Source organism: Mytilus trossulus, chromosome 4 (genome assembly GCF_036588685.1).
Source record: "Mytilus trossulus isolate FHL-02 chromosome 4, PNRI_Mtr1.1.1.hap1, whole genome shotgun sequence".
Classification (NCBI taxonomy): Eukaryota; Metazoa; Mollusca; class Bivalvia; order Mytilida; family Mytilidae; genus Mytilus; species Mytilus trossulus.
In genome coordinates this window covers 85,236,126-85,249,738 of record NC_086376.1, presented here as the reverse complement: position 1 = coordinate 85,249,738, position 13,613 = coordinate 85,236,126, and the positions used below count along the sequence as shown (strand labels likewise).

The window sequence follows — 13,613 nt, the reverse complement described above, 5'->3', positions numbered from 1 at the left end:
TGCAATGAAACAATCTGATTTGCCAGTGATATCTTAAAACCCTTGCAAGTTGCAAATCCTTCATTGAGAAACCCATCTCAGTATAATGAAGCTGGTTGTCCTTCTCTACTATTCATCATATTTGTTTATCATTTATTGTTTTGTACATAAATCAGACTGTAAGTAGTTTTACATTTGTCATTTGGAGGCTTTTTATAGCTTGCTAATAGGTATGGATTTTGCTCACTGTTGAAGGCTGTTTGATTAATTATAGCTGTTTACTTTAAAAATGTCATTTGGTCTTTAGTGGAGATTTGCATCATTCACTATCATCTTGTTCTTATTTTTATAATGTAAGTTACATGTTAGAAAAATAATGCAAAGTTGTTACTAAACATCAACAAAAAAACCCAAAATAAATAAAAATGACATTTTCCCTCAATGAACTATTAATTTAACAAACAACAGTACTACAGAATATTATACATATTAGGTATTTCTTTACAATTTCCATTTATTCATTATTTTCTTTAATTTAACCTCATTTTTGAGAATTGACTTTTTGCTTTGATATCTTGGTAAAGTCTTACCTGAGCTTTGTGATGGGTTGTATCCTTCAGACAAGATTTGATTTCAAATCTGTATGCTTTAGCTATCATTATTTGCATTTGGCCAATAGAGCTGCTTAATTCCTTTCTATTAGCTCCGTTCAGTTCATTTTGTTTCAACAAGATTTATTGAAGAAAAAAAAAACTATTTCTGTTAAGAAACTGTCAGCGCTTTTTGCTGTAAACAGAATTGTTTACAAGTTCTTATCTTGAAAAGACATGGTCGTCTTTAAAATGTTCCATTCATTGCATTATCTGAAAACAGATTTAATTTGCAAGATCTGACTTGTAATTTATCGTAATTTGCTGAAAGAAAGCTATCTTCTTGAAAATTTCCATTCAGTGCATTTTTACTGCAAAGAGATTTATTTGGTAGTTCAGAATGGAATTATTGAATATCTAACTCAGTGATGGATGAAGGCTTTGGAAACATCGTCAGATATATTGAAGGGAGTCTGTGCCGGAATCTATCGCAATTTATATTGTAAGTCATTGCAATGATAGGATACATTATCCATCAGAATCTTATATTGTCAGAAAACAGGCTTTTGAATAAATTGTTCTAAATAAGTATAATAAAACATTAATTTAGGGATTATTATTGATTGTTTACTTTTATGAGAAACTGATCTATTTCACAAACTGTTACCACTATTTACCTAGATATGTTTTCTGATCAATACCCTGGGAAAAATTGTGACAGAGATTGAGAACATTCTCAAATTGATTTCTGGTTATCTATCCATAAATATTTCACAGCATCTATAGTGAGGAGTAATCAGATTCATTGATTTCACTCAGGTGTGGTTTCAGAGAGAAGTACTAGGAAAAGAGTGATAGTTCTATGTACCCAAACTGTTGTTGACCCAGTGCCTTCCTAAATTTTTCGAGCAGTTCACAAAAATCTTTTTTTTTTTATCAAAACTACATTAACCTTATAAACCCAATGGGTAAAATATTGAATTTCAACTTTAGTTAACTCTATTTACCATAAGACCTTCTTAATAAATCTGGCTGCAGCATCTAGTAATTATTCCCCCTTCCTTAATAGATTAGATTTGAAAAAATGAATGCATAAACTCTTTTTTTTTTAATGAATATTTCTCTCCATAATTCATAACAATGCTTGGATACAAATTTGAAATCCGGCTTTATATTTGTCAAGGTTTTACATACTATATCTATATACCACAATAAACAACCTCAAAAAGTTTTCCTTTGCCTGGGTTTTCTTTGCCATGAACACTTCCAATTAAAAGTTTTTGTGATGAAGTAAATGCTAGAGAATAAGGATAAATAATTCCAAGGTCACGAGTATCAATGTATACTAGAAAAGATCCATTGCAGTCTAAGACATGAAGAGCATGATTGTTGCCATCGGTTACAAGAATTTTGTCATTTGGGGTTGTTACTATGCCTACTGGTGTAAACTTTTCTTTGTTGCTAGGGTTACCAGTGTAAATTGATTGTATGTTTCCATCTTCTCTGAGAACTACAACCCTTCCTGTGTCATCTTTTGATAACTGGTCAATAACAAAAATATTTCCATTTGAAGTTGATGTTATGCTCCTAGGGTATGTGAAAAATTTCTTTTCATTTTTCACTTTCATGTACTGCAAGGTGTTTTCCATTTCGGTCCATCACAATTACTACTCTATTCCCATATGCTGGAAACACAGATCCTTTATTATCCCTTGCTCCAACTATAACTTTCGTATTATCTTTTGTCACATGAACAGCTCTTACATGTAGATTTCTAACTCTGTATTTTGAATTCACAATTTTCCCCGAACCTCTTGATATTTGGTTTAGTGATGATTGATATGGGCATATAAGAAGATCGCCTGCAGAAAAAGAGGCAATCCCAAATATTTTTATATCATATTTTGACTCAACTAATATGTTTTGTTCATCTATTTTGACCTTTTGAAGCATTGCTGATGTATTATCTCCTATCCACAAGAGGTCATTAGAATCAGAAGAAATATAATGAATATTTGCTAAATCTGTTGTAAATTGCTTTGCCACTATGAATTCAGTTGATCCAATTTCACACTTAGGGATGGAGCTTAAATTCTGGTGATGTTTTAGCTCACATTTTTTTGCTAATTTTTTGTAACTTTCTTGTTTTGTTAAAGTATCTTTTTTTTCAGCTTCCTCTAAAAAAGTTGCAAGATCAGGAGACCTAATTATATTTTTAAATTTCATATTTAGGTGATGTAATAATTTCCTGTCCTCTTCAATCATTTTCTGTTTTTCACGAAATGCTTTGATTATATTTTTCCATTTATAGTTAATGAAATTAAGTTCAGCTTTAAAAGAATCAGTGTTTATAATGGATTTGATTTTTGCAGCTTTTTTTCTTGTCAAAATTTCTTTCCTCATCTTATAATAATTTGAAGTTTCAACTTTTCTTATCTGGTAAATTTCCTCTTTGATCTCTCTTATATAGTTAAGATATTCGAACACTCTGTCTTTCTGGTGAATTATAATATCCAATTTTCTATTATATTCATTTTCTCTTATAATACAGTGTCTTTTATGGTTTGCATTTAAGTTTTCTTCTATACATTTTGAACAGAGAAGCTTTTTGCATGTTCTACAAAATAATGACACGTTTTCTTTATGTTGGGAACATTCTGTTACAGGAAAATTTAACAAATGTTGTGAATCGGTTTTTTTCCGAGAACCAATCTGTCGAATGTCTAAAGAAAGATGGTCCAATGGATGTTTTTCATTTCGGCACTTCGTACAAATTAAAATTTCGCAGTCAATACACTTCCATTTGATTTCTTTTGTATTACACAATTTACAAGCAACTGGAATTTGTATCCTTTCCTTACCAGTAAATGGTCTGATATCCTCCATGATAACAAAGAAAGGTACAGCACATCAGATATATCTTATAAAATTGTTATTAGAATTGACGTAAAGGGTGTCCTTTGCAATCTAACATTACACTTTTCAAATTATTTATTTGACTTCTTTGTACCATGTAGAAAAGAAATTAAGGTATGAAGTTTTTGTTTAAATAGTTTTGAGAGAATTGTAGTTGTAAATTTTCAGCAGTATTTTAATGATAGGCACAAGGCCAAGATCAAAATGTTTAAATTATGGAATACATTGTAGTGGTATATTTATTAGATTTTTGTTCAGAATAGTTATTAAAGGTCCAAACAACTGTTACAGGACATTTTGAAACTATTGAGACTTAGAACTGTGTTAAAATAGAAATAACTTTATAATTTCAAATTTACTGTGCAGTTTTAAACATAAAATATTTTACAAAATTAGGCCATAATTCTCAAATAGTACTTACAAACAGGGTTGTAAATAACAACTTTTCCATAATAAAAACATATATATCTGTAGCTCACTCATAAAACAAATATTTTGCAAATACATAAACCTATTTTCTATTGAAGAGGATCAGAATGGGGATCTTGATCCTTGGTTTGCTGTATTTTGTTAATTTTAGATGATTTTTCTCTTTTATTTTTATTTTTTTCTATTCTTTATATATAAACACCTGTTTAATCCACATACATTTGTTGCTGAAAAAATACCTTTGTATAAAAGGTAAAGGGGTAAACAAACTAACAAATAAGTGTCTGTGTGTCTGTGCATTATTCTCAATTTTTTATAGCATTTTTATCTCTATTCTTTGTTTCATTTTTCTGTAACCATGGGCCATTATTCACTATTCTGTAATCCCAATCCAGACCTCCATAGAAATTACTGACAGTGAACGATGGATTGATTAATTGATTAGTGTTTAATGCCACTGTCAGCACTTTAAAGCTTTTTAAAAAATATAGTTTTGTGAATGTATGTAATATTTGAGCCAAGCAATATGCAGGGCAATAAACGCCAGTTATTCCTAAAGGAAAAATGTTAATTTTTCAGAAAATAATCAGTTTTAGAGTATTGCAATTCCTAAAAATCACTATTTATAACACACTTTTGCAATATAGTGAAAAAAGATTGTATATTAGAAACATTGTAACTATGTTTATATATACCGTACATGTATGTATTTCAGCTGCAGTCAAATAACAAGTTAAAGCTATGTTATGTTTTTTATTTTATGTATTTTTTAGCTGCAGCAAACAAATTGAAGCTATTATTAAATTTATTACTTTTATGTATTATTTAGCTGCATCAAACAAATTGAAGCTATTTTTAAATTTATTACTTTTATGTATTTTTTAGCTGCAGCAAACAAATTGAAGCTATATATTATTAAATTTATTACTTTTATGTATTTTTTAGCTGCAGTAAACAAATTGAAGCTATTATTAAATTTATTAGTTTTATGTATTTTTTAGCTGCAGCAAACAAATTGAAGCTGTTATTAAGTTTTGCTGTTGGTGGACTGTTGGGAGACGTCTTTCTCCATCTGTTACCTGAAGCATGGGAATCTTTAGATAAAAGTTTGTAAATTAATTTCTTCAATTATGAGTAATGCATGAGATTATATTTGCTGATTTTATACATAAGGTCAATTTTTTAAAATTGGATGGTCTTACAAATGAAAGTATTTCATTCTCATACTATTACACCCCTGTTTATATCACATCTACATCTTTGAATTCAGACTTGTCTCCCCTGCAACAAATATAGCCAACAGCCAACAGTTGTTAATTTTTAGATCATGATCAAGCAACTTTCAAATAATTACAGATACCAATTTTCCACAGGCACTTGTCTCAGATTTTTTTTTTACCTATATACCTTAATATTAGGTATATAGGTAAAAAAAAATTCTTAGACAAGTGCCTGTGCAATTTTTAATGCCTCAAGACTTTTTGCTTAAGTAAGCATCATGATAAACAATGATATTTCAGTGGCGGATCCAGAACTTTTCCTAAGGAGGGCCCGCTGACTGACCTAAGGGGGGGACGCTCCAGTCATGCTTCAATGATTCCCAGGGCCCCCCTCCCTGAATCCACCTATGTATTTTCTATAAATTTGCATTACTATAAGTACATCTCAGATTGACCCTGCCCTCCTGCAATGTTAAATTAATTAGCAATGTTGCTGTTCATCAGATTGTCTTTTTCTGAATTTTCTGAAGACAGCTAGAGCAGATATTATATACTAATGTGAAGACTTTTTTCATTTTTTTACATAAATAAGGCTGTTAGTTTTCTCGCTTGAATTGTTTTACATTGTCTTATCAGGGCCTTTTATAGCTGACTATATGCGGTATGGGCTTTGCTCATTGTTGAAGGCCTGACGGTGACCTATAATTGTTAATGTTTGTGTCATTTGGTCTTTTGTGGATAGTTGTCTCATTGGCAATCATACCACATCTTCTTTTTTATATCTTTAAATGTAAATACAAAATACTGCTGAAGATAAACAACATTTGATCACTACTGATTAGAATCTTTTATAATGCTTTTGGTGTTTATATTCATCTGTAACATTGGTTCCAGTACCTTTGTAATTTAAACCATTATAAAAAAACACCAACGATTGAGTCATTATGTGCCATACATTCACAGTATTTTACAATGCTGTTCAATAACAATTTGATCACTTATATTGTCCAGTGACTTTTTTTTATACCATTTGAAGTTATATGTGATATATTTCTATTTTAGATAGCCATGACCATGGAGGCCACCTGTCAGTTGGATTGTGGGTATTAGCTGGAATACTAACATTTTTAGTTCTAGAAAAGGCTTTTGCAAAAGAAGGAGAGTTTGACCATGTATGTATATATATCAACAAATTATGTCTTTTGCAAACTATATCATAAAGAAAACTATGTGATTACAATACAGATTCTATAGTTACTGTGTAATAAAATACTGTGTCATTACTTTGCCACTAAAAATCTGACAACATTCTGTCAGCCAAATAAAAGCCTGCTTACATTTGTTTCAGAAAAGGAGTGAAAAAAATAGTTAGTTCCCATTAAAAATTAAGAAGGAACAAAATCAACATTGAAATTATTACGTGTTCGTAATCAGGGGAAAATGTTTGTCTGATGAGAAATAGTACTTTCATCACAAAAGATGAATGTCCTGTGCCTAAGGAAATTTGCTTTAATATAATGATTTTGAACTGGATTCTGATGAAAGCCATAAATATTGATACACACTGAATATTTTATGATTTATATAATGTGCACTAAAGCAAGAAATTGTCAACAATAAATTAAAAATTTCAATAGAGAAATCATTGTATTGGAATCAACTCAATAAGTTTAATATTGAGAAGACAATCAATTTCATTGTTATCTTATTTGAGTACCATGAATTATAAAATTCCCTCCTGTACCAAGTCAATATATTTCAAGCCAATTATTATCACAGTGGATTTAATGATCAAAAGAATAATTAATTGTTAAAATCAAACATTGATCCCAAATCATGAGGGATAAATTTTCTGCCTGTGAAAGAAGGATTATCTATGCTTTAATCTGTGCAATTTCCGGAGGCAGAAAAAAATCATCTATAATATAGATGTGTTTCTGTTTGGTGTTGTTTGTTTAGGGGAACCATGTATCATTGGAGTGTACCTGCCATCATGTGGATGATTTGATATTAAATATTCAGTTACAATGTAAAAATTCAATAACAATGTATAATTTAAATTACAATGTATATTTTCAGTTACAATGTATTATTTCAGTGACAGTGTATAATTTCAGTTACAATGTATAATTTCAGTTACAATGTATTATTTGGGTTATAATGTATAATTTGGGTTATAATGTATAATTTCAGTTTTCATGTATAATTTCAGTTAGGTGATGAATGTGAAGAGGAAGAAGTGGTGGTGGCAGAGAAACAAAATAAAAATACAAATACAAAACATAAAAATTTACGTAACAGAGATAAACATAAGTCCAATAAAAGTACAGAAAATGGAAGTGTTCAGGAGAATGGTAAATCTGTACCACAGTCAAAAAATATAAAGAAAAAGACTGGTATAGCTGAACAACAGTATAAACAGCAGCAGAATGGGGGGCATATGCAGCTGTCCACGGACACTGAAAAACCACAGGAAATAAAAGTAAGTTTATATTTATATGTCTTATATGGGCGCTATCGTTTACATGTTTTATTTTCTTGTTTTTAAATGAACATCTTTAATTTGTATATCAAGGTTTACAGTTAATCTTTCAACTTCTTAATACTGCATCTCAATGATAAAAATATAGAAAACCATGCAGTTTTAATTAAAACCTCAGAACAGTGAAGTTTGCCATATTGCACTGCTGTTTTATGTTCATCTTTCTGTAGATGTAAGATATCCTTCAGAAGTTCTAGGTTTTGCTTCTGTAATGAGAAGATTGCTAGCTCTTTAGAAGAAGATGTTGAACATGCCTATTTAACATCATTCATTCTATATTCACTGTTGATCTCACAGTATAGCCATTTTTTTAGGTGACGGTATATTTTTTTAATGTTTTTATTTCTTTTCATGGCTAACCGTAATTCATATTTTAACTCATTTTAACTGAATACCTGTTAAATGTTTGAAACATTATCTGTAGGCCCTTATTGGTTTAGTTTCATCAATTTTCACTTTATTTATACTCAAATAACTTACTAGATTTAATACACTGTAAGCTAAATTGGGTAAGAAATGTCAAGGATTTGGTGACAGATTGTAATGATGATTTAAGGCGATAATCTCTCTCATAATTACACCCATTTTTCTTGGAAATTGACTTTTAAAGGGTATAGACAAAAACCAATCAAATATCTAATAACATGCACAAAGAAACAGCTGATGTAAGAAGGCAGACATAAACATTAAAGATTTAGCAGATATAATTTCTACAATATAAATATAATTGAAATGTAAAGATTGCTCATTTTTGTTTAAACAACTGTTGATTTATCAGATTTAATGTGGTTTTACTCAAGTTTACAAAGACCCCAAGAAAAACATCACCATACACACATAAGTCATCAAAAATCTGAACAAAAACTTTATATCCATTACATAAGAGAAAATTAAATTACTGTGGATTCATAATTATTTGTTTGATACCAACTTTTGTCAGTTTCGTTGGTACAGGTGAACCACAAATTCAAATGTTCAACGAATGACAAGTTTTCTATGAGCCTTCTTTGGACAATCAACTTATTTGAATGGGGACATATGGTTGGAACACATCCCCCTTTTATTCTGGGTTGGGAACCCCCTTTTTAAAATGACTGGATCCACCCCTGACATCAGTGATGATTGATATGCTTTGTAACCAATTTGTGGGAGGAGGGATATAATTATTGTTATTTAATTAAGTTCTATATTGATAACCTTGTTGACAGATATTTTTATATCTTGTAATATTAAAAGCTGATAATAGGTAAACATCATTGAGACAGCAACCCAATGACACAAAAACGTAAAGATATCTGAAGGTCAACTGTATACAATACGACTAATCTGAAGGTCAACTGTATACAATACGACTAATCTGAAGGTCAACTCTATACAATACGACTAATCTGAAGGTCAACTCTATACAATACGACTAGGTTACATGAGATATTACAAATACATTTGTATTTGGTAATTGGATTTGTTGTAGATGTCTGTCTGACAGATGTCATATGACCTTGACTTTCTCTTCATGCTTTAGTATATTCATATTAGTTTAAAAAGATTGAACTCTATCTAAAGATTACATGTTATCCATTAACAATATTTTGTATGTTAATTTAGTATAAGATTTTATTATATGAGCCCTTTACCTTGATATTTGTTTGAAAGTTCAATGATTTTGAAAAGAAAATCAGAACAATCAGGTTTTGGAGCAGCAAGACATTTTTCAGTTGCAGTTCTTTTAAATTACCAGAATTGATTTATATATATGAATTTTTCTTTTTTTAGATAAGTGGTTATTTAAATCTTTTTGCCAATGTGATAGATAATTTTACTCATGGTTTAGCTGTAGGTGGTAGTTTTATAGTCAGTAATAAGGTGAGTCTATATAACAAATTAACATGTTTTAATTTTCAGACCTTAAGCTTAGAAATGGCTTTATATTACCAATTCAAATCATGAAGTTTCATATTTTTTTTTAATGAAGATTTTCAGTCATCTTTCTTTTCTTTTTTTTTTTTATCAATCTGCCCTATGAATTCCTATCCAATAGCAGGAACACTTTGTGTATGTAACCTACAGCCTATATACTATGATAAATCTGATTAATGGTAGTTTCACTGATAACAGTATTTATTTTCAAGTACTTTCTTAAATCCCTGTGATGATACAGATAATGAGTCCAGTTATACTGTGGTCAAGCAGCCACCTTGGGTCCAGTGACTTAAAATGTTTGTATGGATCCTGTTTTTAAAAACCAAGGCTGCCCTTTACCTTTCTGCATCCACTTTTGTGTTTTATTATTATCAGATAATCTATCTATAATTCAGTAACTATCATAGTTATATAATGTTTTATTGATATGAAATTTTAAGATGAGATACCCAGATTTAACCTTGACCTGATGTTAACTATCTCTGCCCTAACTGACCTTGTTATAAAGCTGTCATTATACTAGTAATTGACCTCTTACTTATGAAAACCAATATTGTACATGTAGGTGAAAAATCTTCACAGAAAAATGCTGATAAAGATTTGTAAATCACAGGTCAAAATTTCCTACATGACCGCATCCTTAGCTTACACTGAAGCAAATTGACTTCAAACTAAACAATACTGGCAGTCATAAACATTTGGAGTATGATTATTGTACTCAGACTCTGAATTCAACCAATTAAAATACTGGATTTGGTGTCTCAAGCACAAATTTTGTAATTTGATTGGTACCAATGAAAATAAATGAACTCATAGTACAGGTGTGGATCCAGAAGGGGGGTTCCGGGGGTTGGAACCCCCCCTTTTTTTTGGACGATCAACGCATTTGAATGGTACATGTAATTGGTCCCCCCCTTTTGTCCTGGGTTAGGAACCCCCCCCCCTTTTTAAATGTCTGGATCCGCCCCTGTAGTATAAGAATGAGGCAGCTCAATTGAAACTAGTAAATTATGTATGAGGTCTGACTTCTTTTAGAAGTTCAATCTAAATTAATCTTCTAACATTTGTTCAAATATTAAGTTTTCTAATTAGATTGTTTTTTTGAAATAGAAACTATTGCTTTTTGGTAATAATCACCTTAATTAATTACACTTTACAATTTTTTTACTTTTGATGAAGTTAGTACAATGATTTATCAACTCAAGATATATGATATTTAACGAGGCTAATGGCAGAGGATGAATGTCATATATCTGGTGTTGATAAATCATTGTTTTAACTGAACTCAAAAGTCAACTATTGTTTTATTATATGACTTTTTATCCATCTGCAATTTTCTAGTATTTGCTCAAGATACTTTTAAAACTGCTCGCTTTTTTTATACAAAATATATGTGCTTTTGCAGTTGCTAAATTTCATAAGTTGGAATACTTAATAAAGTTTGTGTAGTGGTTAGTGCATCGGACTACTAACACAAAGGTTCCTGGTTTGATTCTCGTTTGGGATGAAAATTTCAGGAACTCAATTTTCGGCTCTCCCTTAACACCATTTGCGAGTATGGTCTTGAGGAAACGATGATAGTCCGTCGGAAGGGGACGATAAATGGCTGACCCGTGTTAAGAGAGTGCCATATCTCTTGCACGTTAAAGACACCCTTGTAGATTTCGAAAAAGAGTAGGCTAATGCCACTACAAGGCAGCACTCGCACCCGCAAAGTGGAAAGGGATTAATATAAGTTGCAAAACTTGTTTCCCAATCCACTCTAAATAAATATGTTTAAACTAAACCAAAAACAAATACATCAAAACACAAGAAGAATAAATAAAAACATCAAAAATAGGAAGAAAAAGACAAACAATCATATGGTAATTTACTTGCCTTCACAAACCTTTGTCATTGACATTGCCTTGAAATATCTATATTTAGGGACATGTATGCTGTTCATCCATTGGCATTGGAACCGTAGCTCTTAGGTCCGCAAATAGTCACGAAGTAACATAAGGACCTAAGAGCTACGGTTCCCCAGCTATTCATCCATGTGCTTCAGATTTATCTTTGAATAAACTTGTATCGCTGACTTTTAATTTTTTGTTTGTTTTATTTTGCTCATCTGGCTATAATGCCACATGAGCTATTGCCTTAACTTCTGTCCTTTGTAGTCAGTCATTGTTAACTATTTATTATTTGCTGTAAAAGCAGATATTTTCGTGGCAGATTTAATTTCATTTATTACGTGGAAAGAATATATCCATGAAATTAAAAAAAACACAAAACTTTAGCCTACAGATGATACCACTTCTATGAAATTAGTCCCCATGAAATCTTATATAGACAAAACCATGAAATTTTAACCCCTCAAAAGCTAATGCGTCTACAGTATATGTTTAGTATATTTTTTATTTTTAGGTTGGATTTATAACACTTTTAGCAATTTTACTTCATGAAATACCACATGAAGTTGGAGATTTTGCAATATTACTGCGGTCAGGATTTGATAGATGGAAAGCTGCAAAAGCTCAGGTAAACCTCATTTTTCCAGGAATATCATATTAGAATGTAGATAAATATAATGGTCCAGGGTTTATATAGGTAGTATAAGAAAAGTAATTTATTGCAATCATCATATAACATACTGTTAATCAAAGTACTGAACATTGAATGACTGTAAGTTATGTTGGATGATGAATAAATGACAGGCGGTAATATGATATCTGCTAGACAGACATGTACACCTTACAACTAACTATTCAATAAACATGATATAAATGACATATTCATCCCCAAACACAAATTTTTGGTATGTGTGCATAGATACATGTATTCATGTTGTCATTTTGTGTATTTTCTTTGGTTACATCTTCTGACACCAGACTCTGACTTCTCTTGAATTGAGTTTTAAATGTACGTATTGTTATGTGTTTACTTTTCTACATTGGCTAGAGGTATAGGGGGAGGGTTGAGATATCACAAACATGTTTAACAACCCCCATCCCCCCCCCCCCCCCATTTTTGCGCCTGACCCAAGTCAGGAGCCTCTGGTCTTTGTTAGTCTTGTATTATTTTAATTTTAGTTTCTTGTGTACAATTTGGAAATTAGTATGGCGTTCATTATGACTGAACTAGTATTTATTTGTTTAGGGGCCAGTTGAAGGACACCTCCGGGTGGGGGAATTTCTCGTTACATTGAAGACCTGTTGGTGACCTTCCGCTGTTGTTTTTTCTATGGTTGGGTTGTTGTCTCTTTGATACATTCCCCATTTTCATTCTCAATTTTATGATTTTTTACTTTATATATGAAATACATATTTCTCAGGACAAACATTATCATATTATTTATTTAATATTTTCTTTTAAGGTGGTATGGGAGTCTAAAATAAAAATGATAGAATTTGTTCATACTTTGTCAAAATGTAGTATCTATTGATACATATTCAAAAATATTATAAAAATGATAGGTCACCACGCATTTTCTCAAGCTACGGGTTGTGACAAAATGACAAATTTTGTATGGATTATACAGGAAAATACAACATTTTGTGAATAGAAACTAAACAAAATGATAGAATTGTAAAATAAATTAGGAAAAGATTGCTTTCAGACAATGCTTTGAGATTATCAAAAGAAAAGATAGGGTCACCGTACGTTTTTTCTGGCTAAAAGACAAAATAGGAAAATTTCATGTAGAGTCCTTCAGAAAATGCACTGTTTTAGAGTTACCTCCCCTTAAATTGCCAATTTGAAAATATTATAAAAAACAACCAAAAATAATCAACACTTGTAAAAATATTAATATTTATAAGTTATATTCTTATAAATTGGTTCTTTGAAATGAAAATTCACATTACAAATCTGCATTCCTGCATCAAATTTTGCTAACTTGATTGAAATTATGGACCTTAGATTCTATGTTTTTTACAATCCAAGATGGCGAAAGACACCCATACCACCTTAATAAGAAATATTTTCATGAGATTCATTGAAGAAATGAATTTATAACAAGCAATAAGGAATGTTATT

The 13,613-nt window shown here is 30.7% G+C and overlaps 2 protein-coding genes across 2 annotated transcripts in view; one reads left to right on the top strand and one right to left on the bottom strand.

Moving 5' to 3' along the window:
• LOC134716194 (F-box/LRR-repeat protein fbxl-1-like) overlaps positions 1–704 on the bottom strand; it is a 28,149-nt gene extending 27,445 nt beyond the window's left edge. Inside the window, exon 1 of the mRNA XM_063579030.1 lies at positions 570–704. Coding sequence (XP_063435100.1) covers positions 570–647 — 78 coding nt within the window. The 5' untranslated portion in view covers positions 648–704. The remainder of the gene's footprint in view (positions 1–569) is intronic.
• Positions 1–13,613, top strand: part of LOC134716196 (zinc transporter ZIP13-like) — a 31,395-nt gene that overhangs the window by 9,227 nt on the left and 8,555 nt on the right. The window contains exons 2-6 of the mRNA XM_063579035.1: positions 4,916–5,020; positions 6,197–6,306; positions 7,347–7,616; positions 9,450–9,539; positions 12,003–12,116. Coding sequence (XP_063435105.1) covers positions 4,916–5,020; positions 6,197–6,306; positions 7,347–7,616; positions 9,450–9,539; positions 12,003–12,116 — 689 coding nt within the window. The remainder of the gene's footprint in view (positions 1–4,915; positions 5,021–6,196; positions 6,307–7,346; positions 7,617–9,449; positions 9,540–12,002; positions 12,117–13,613) is intronic.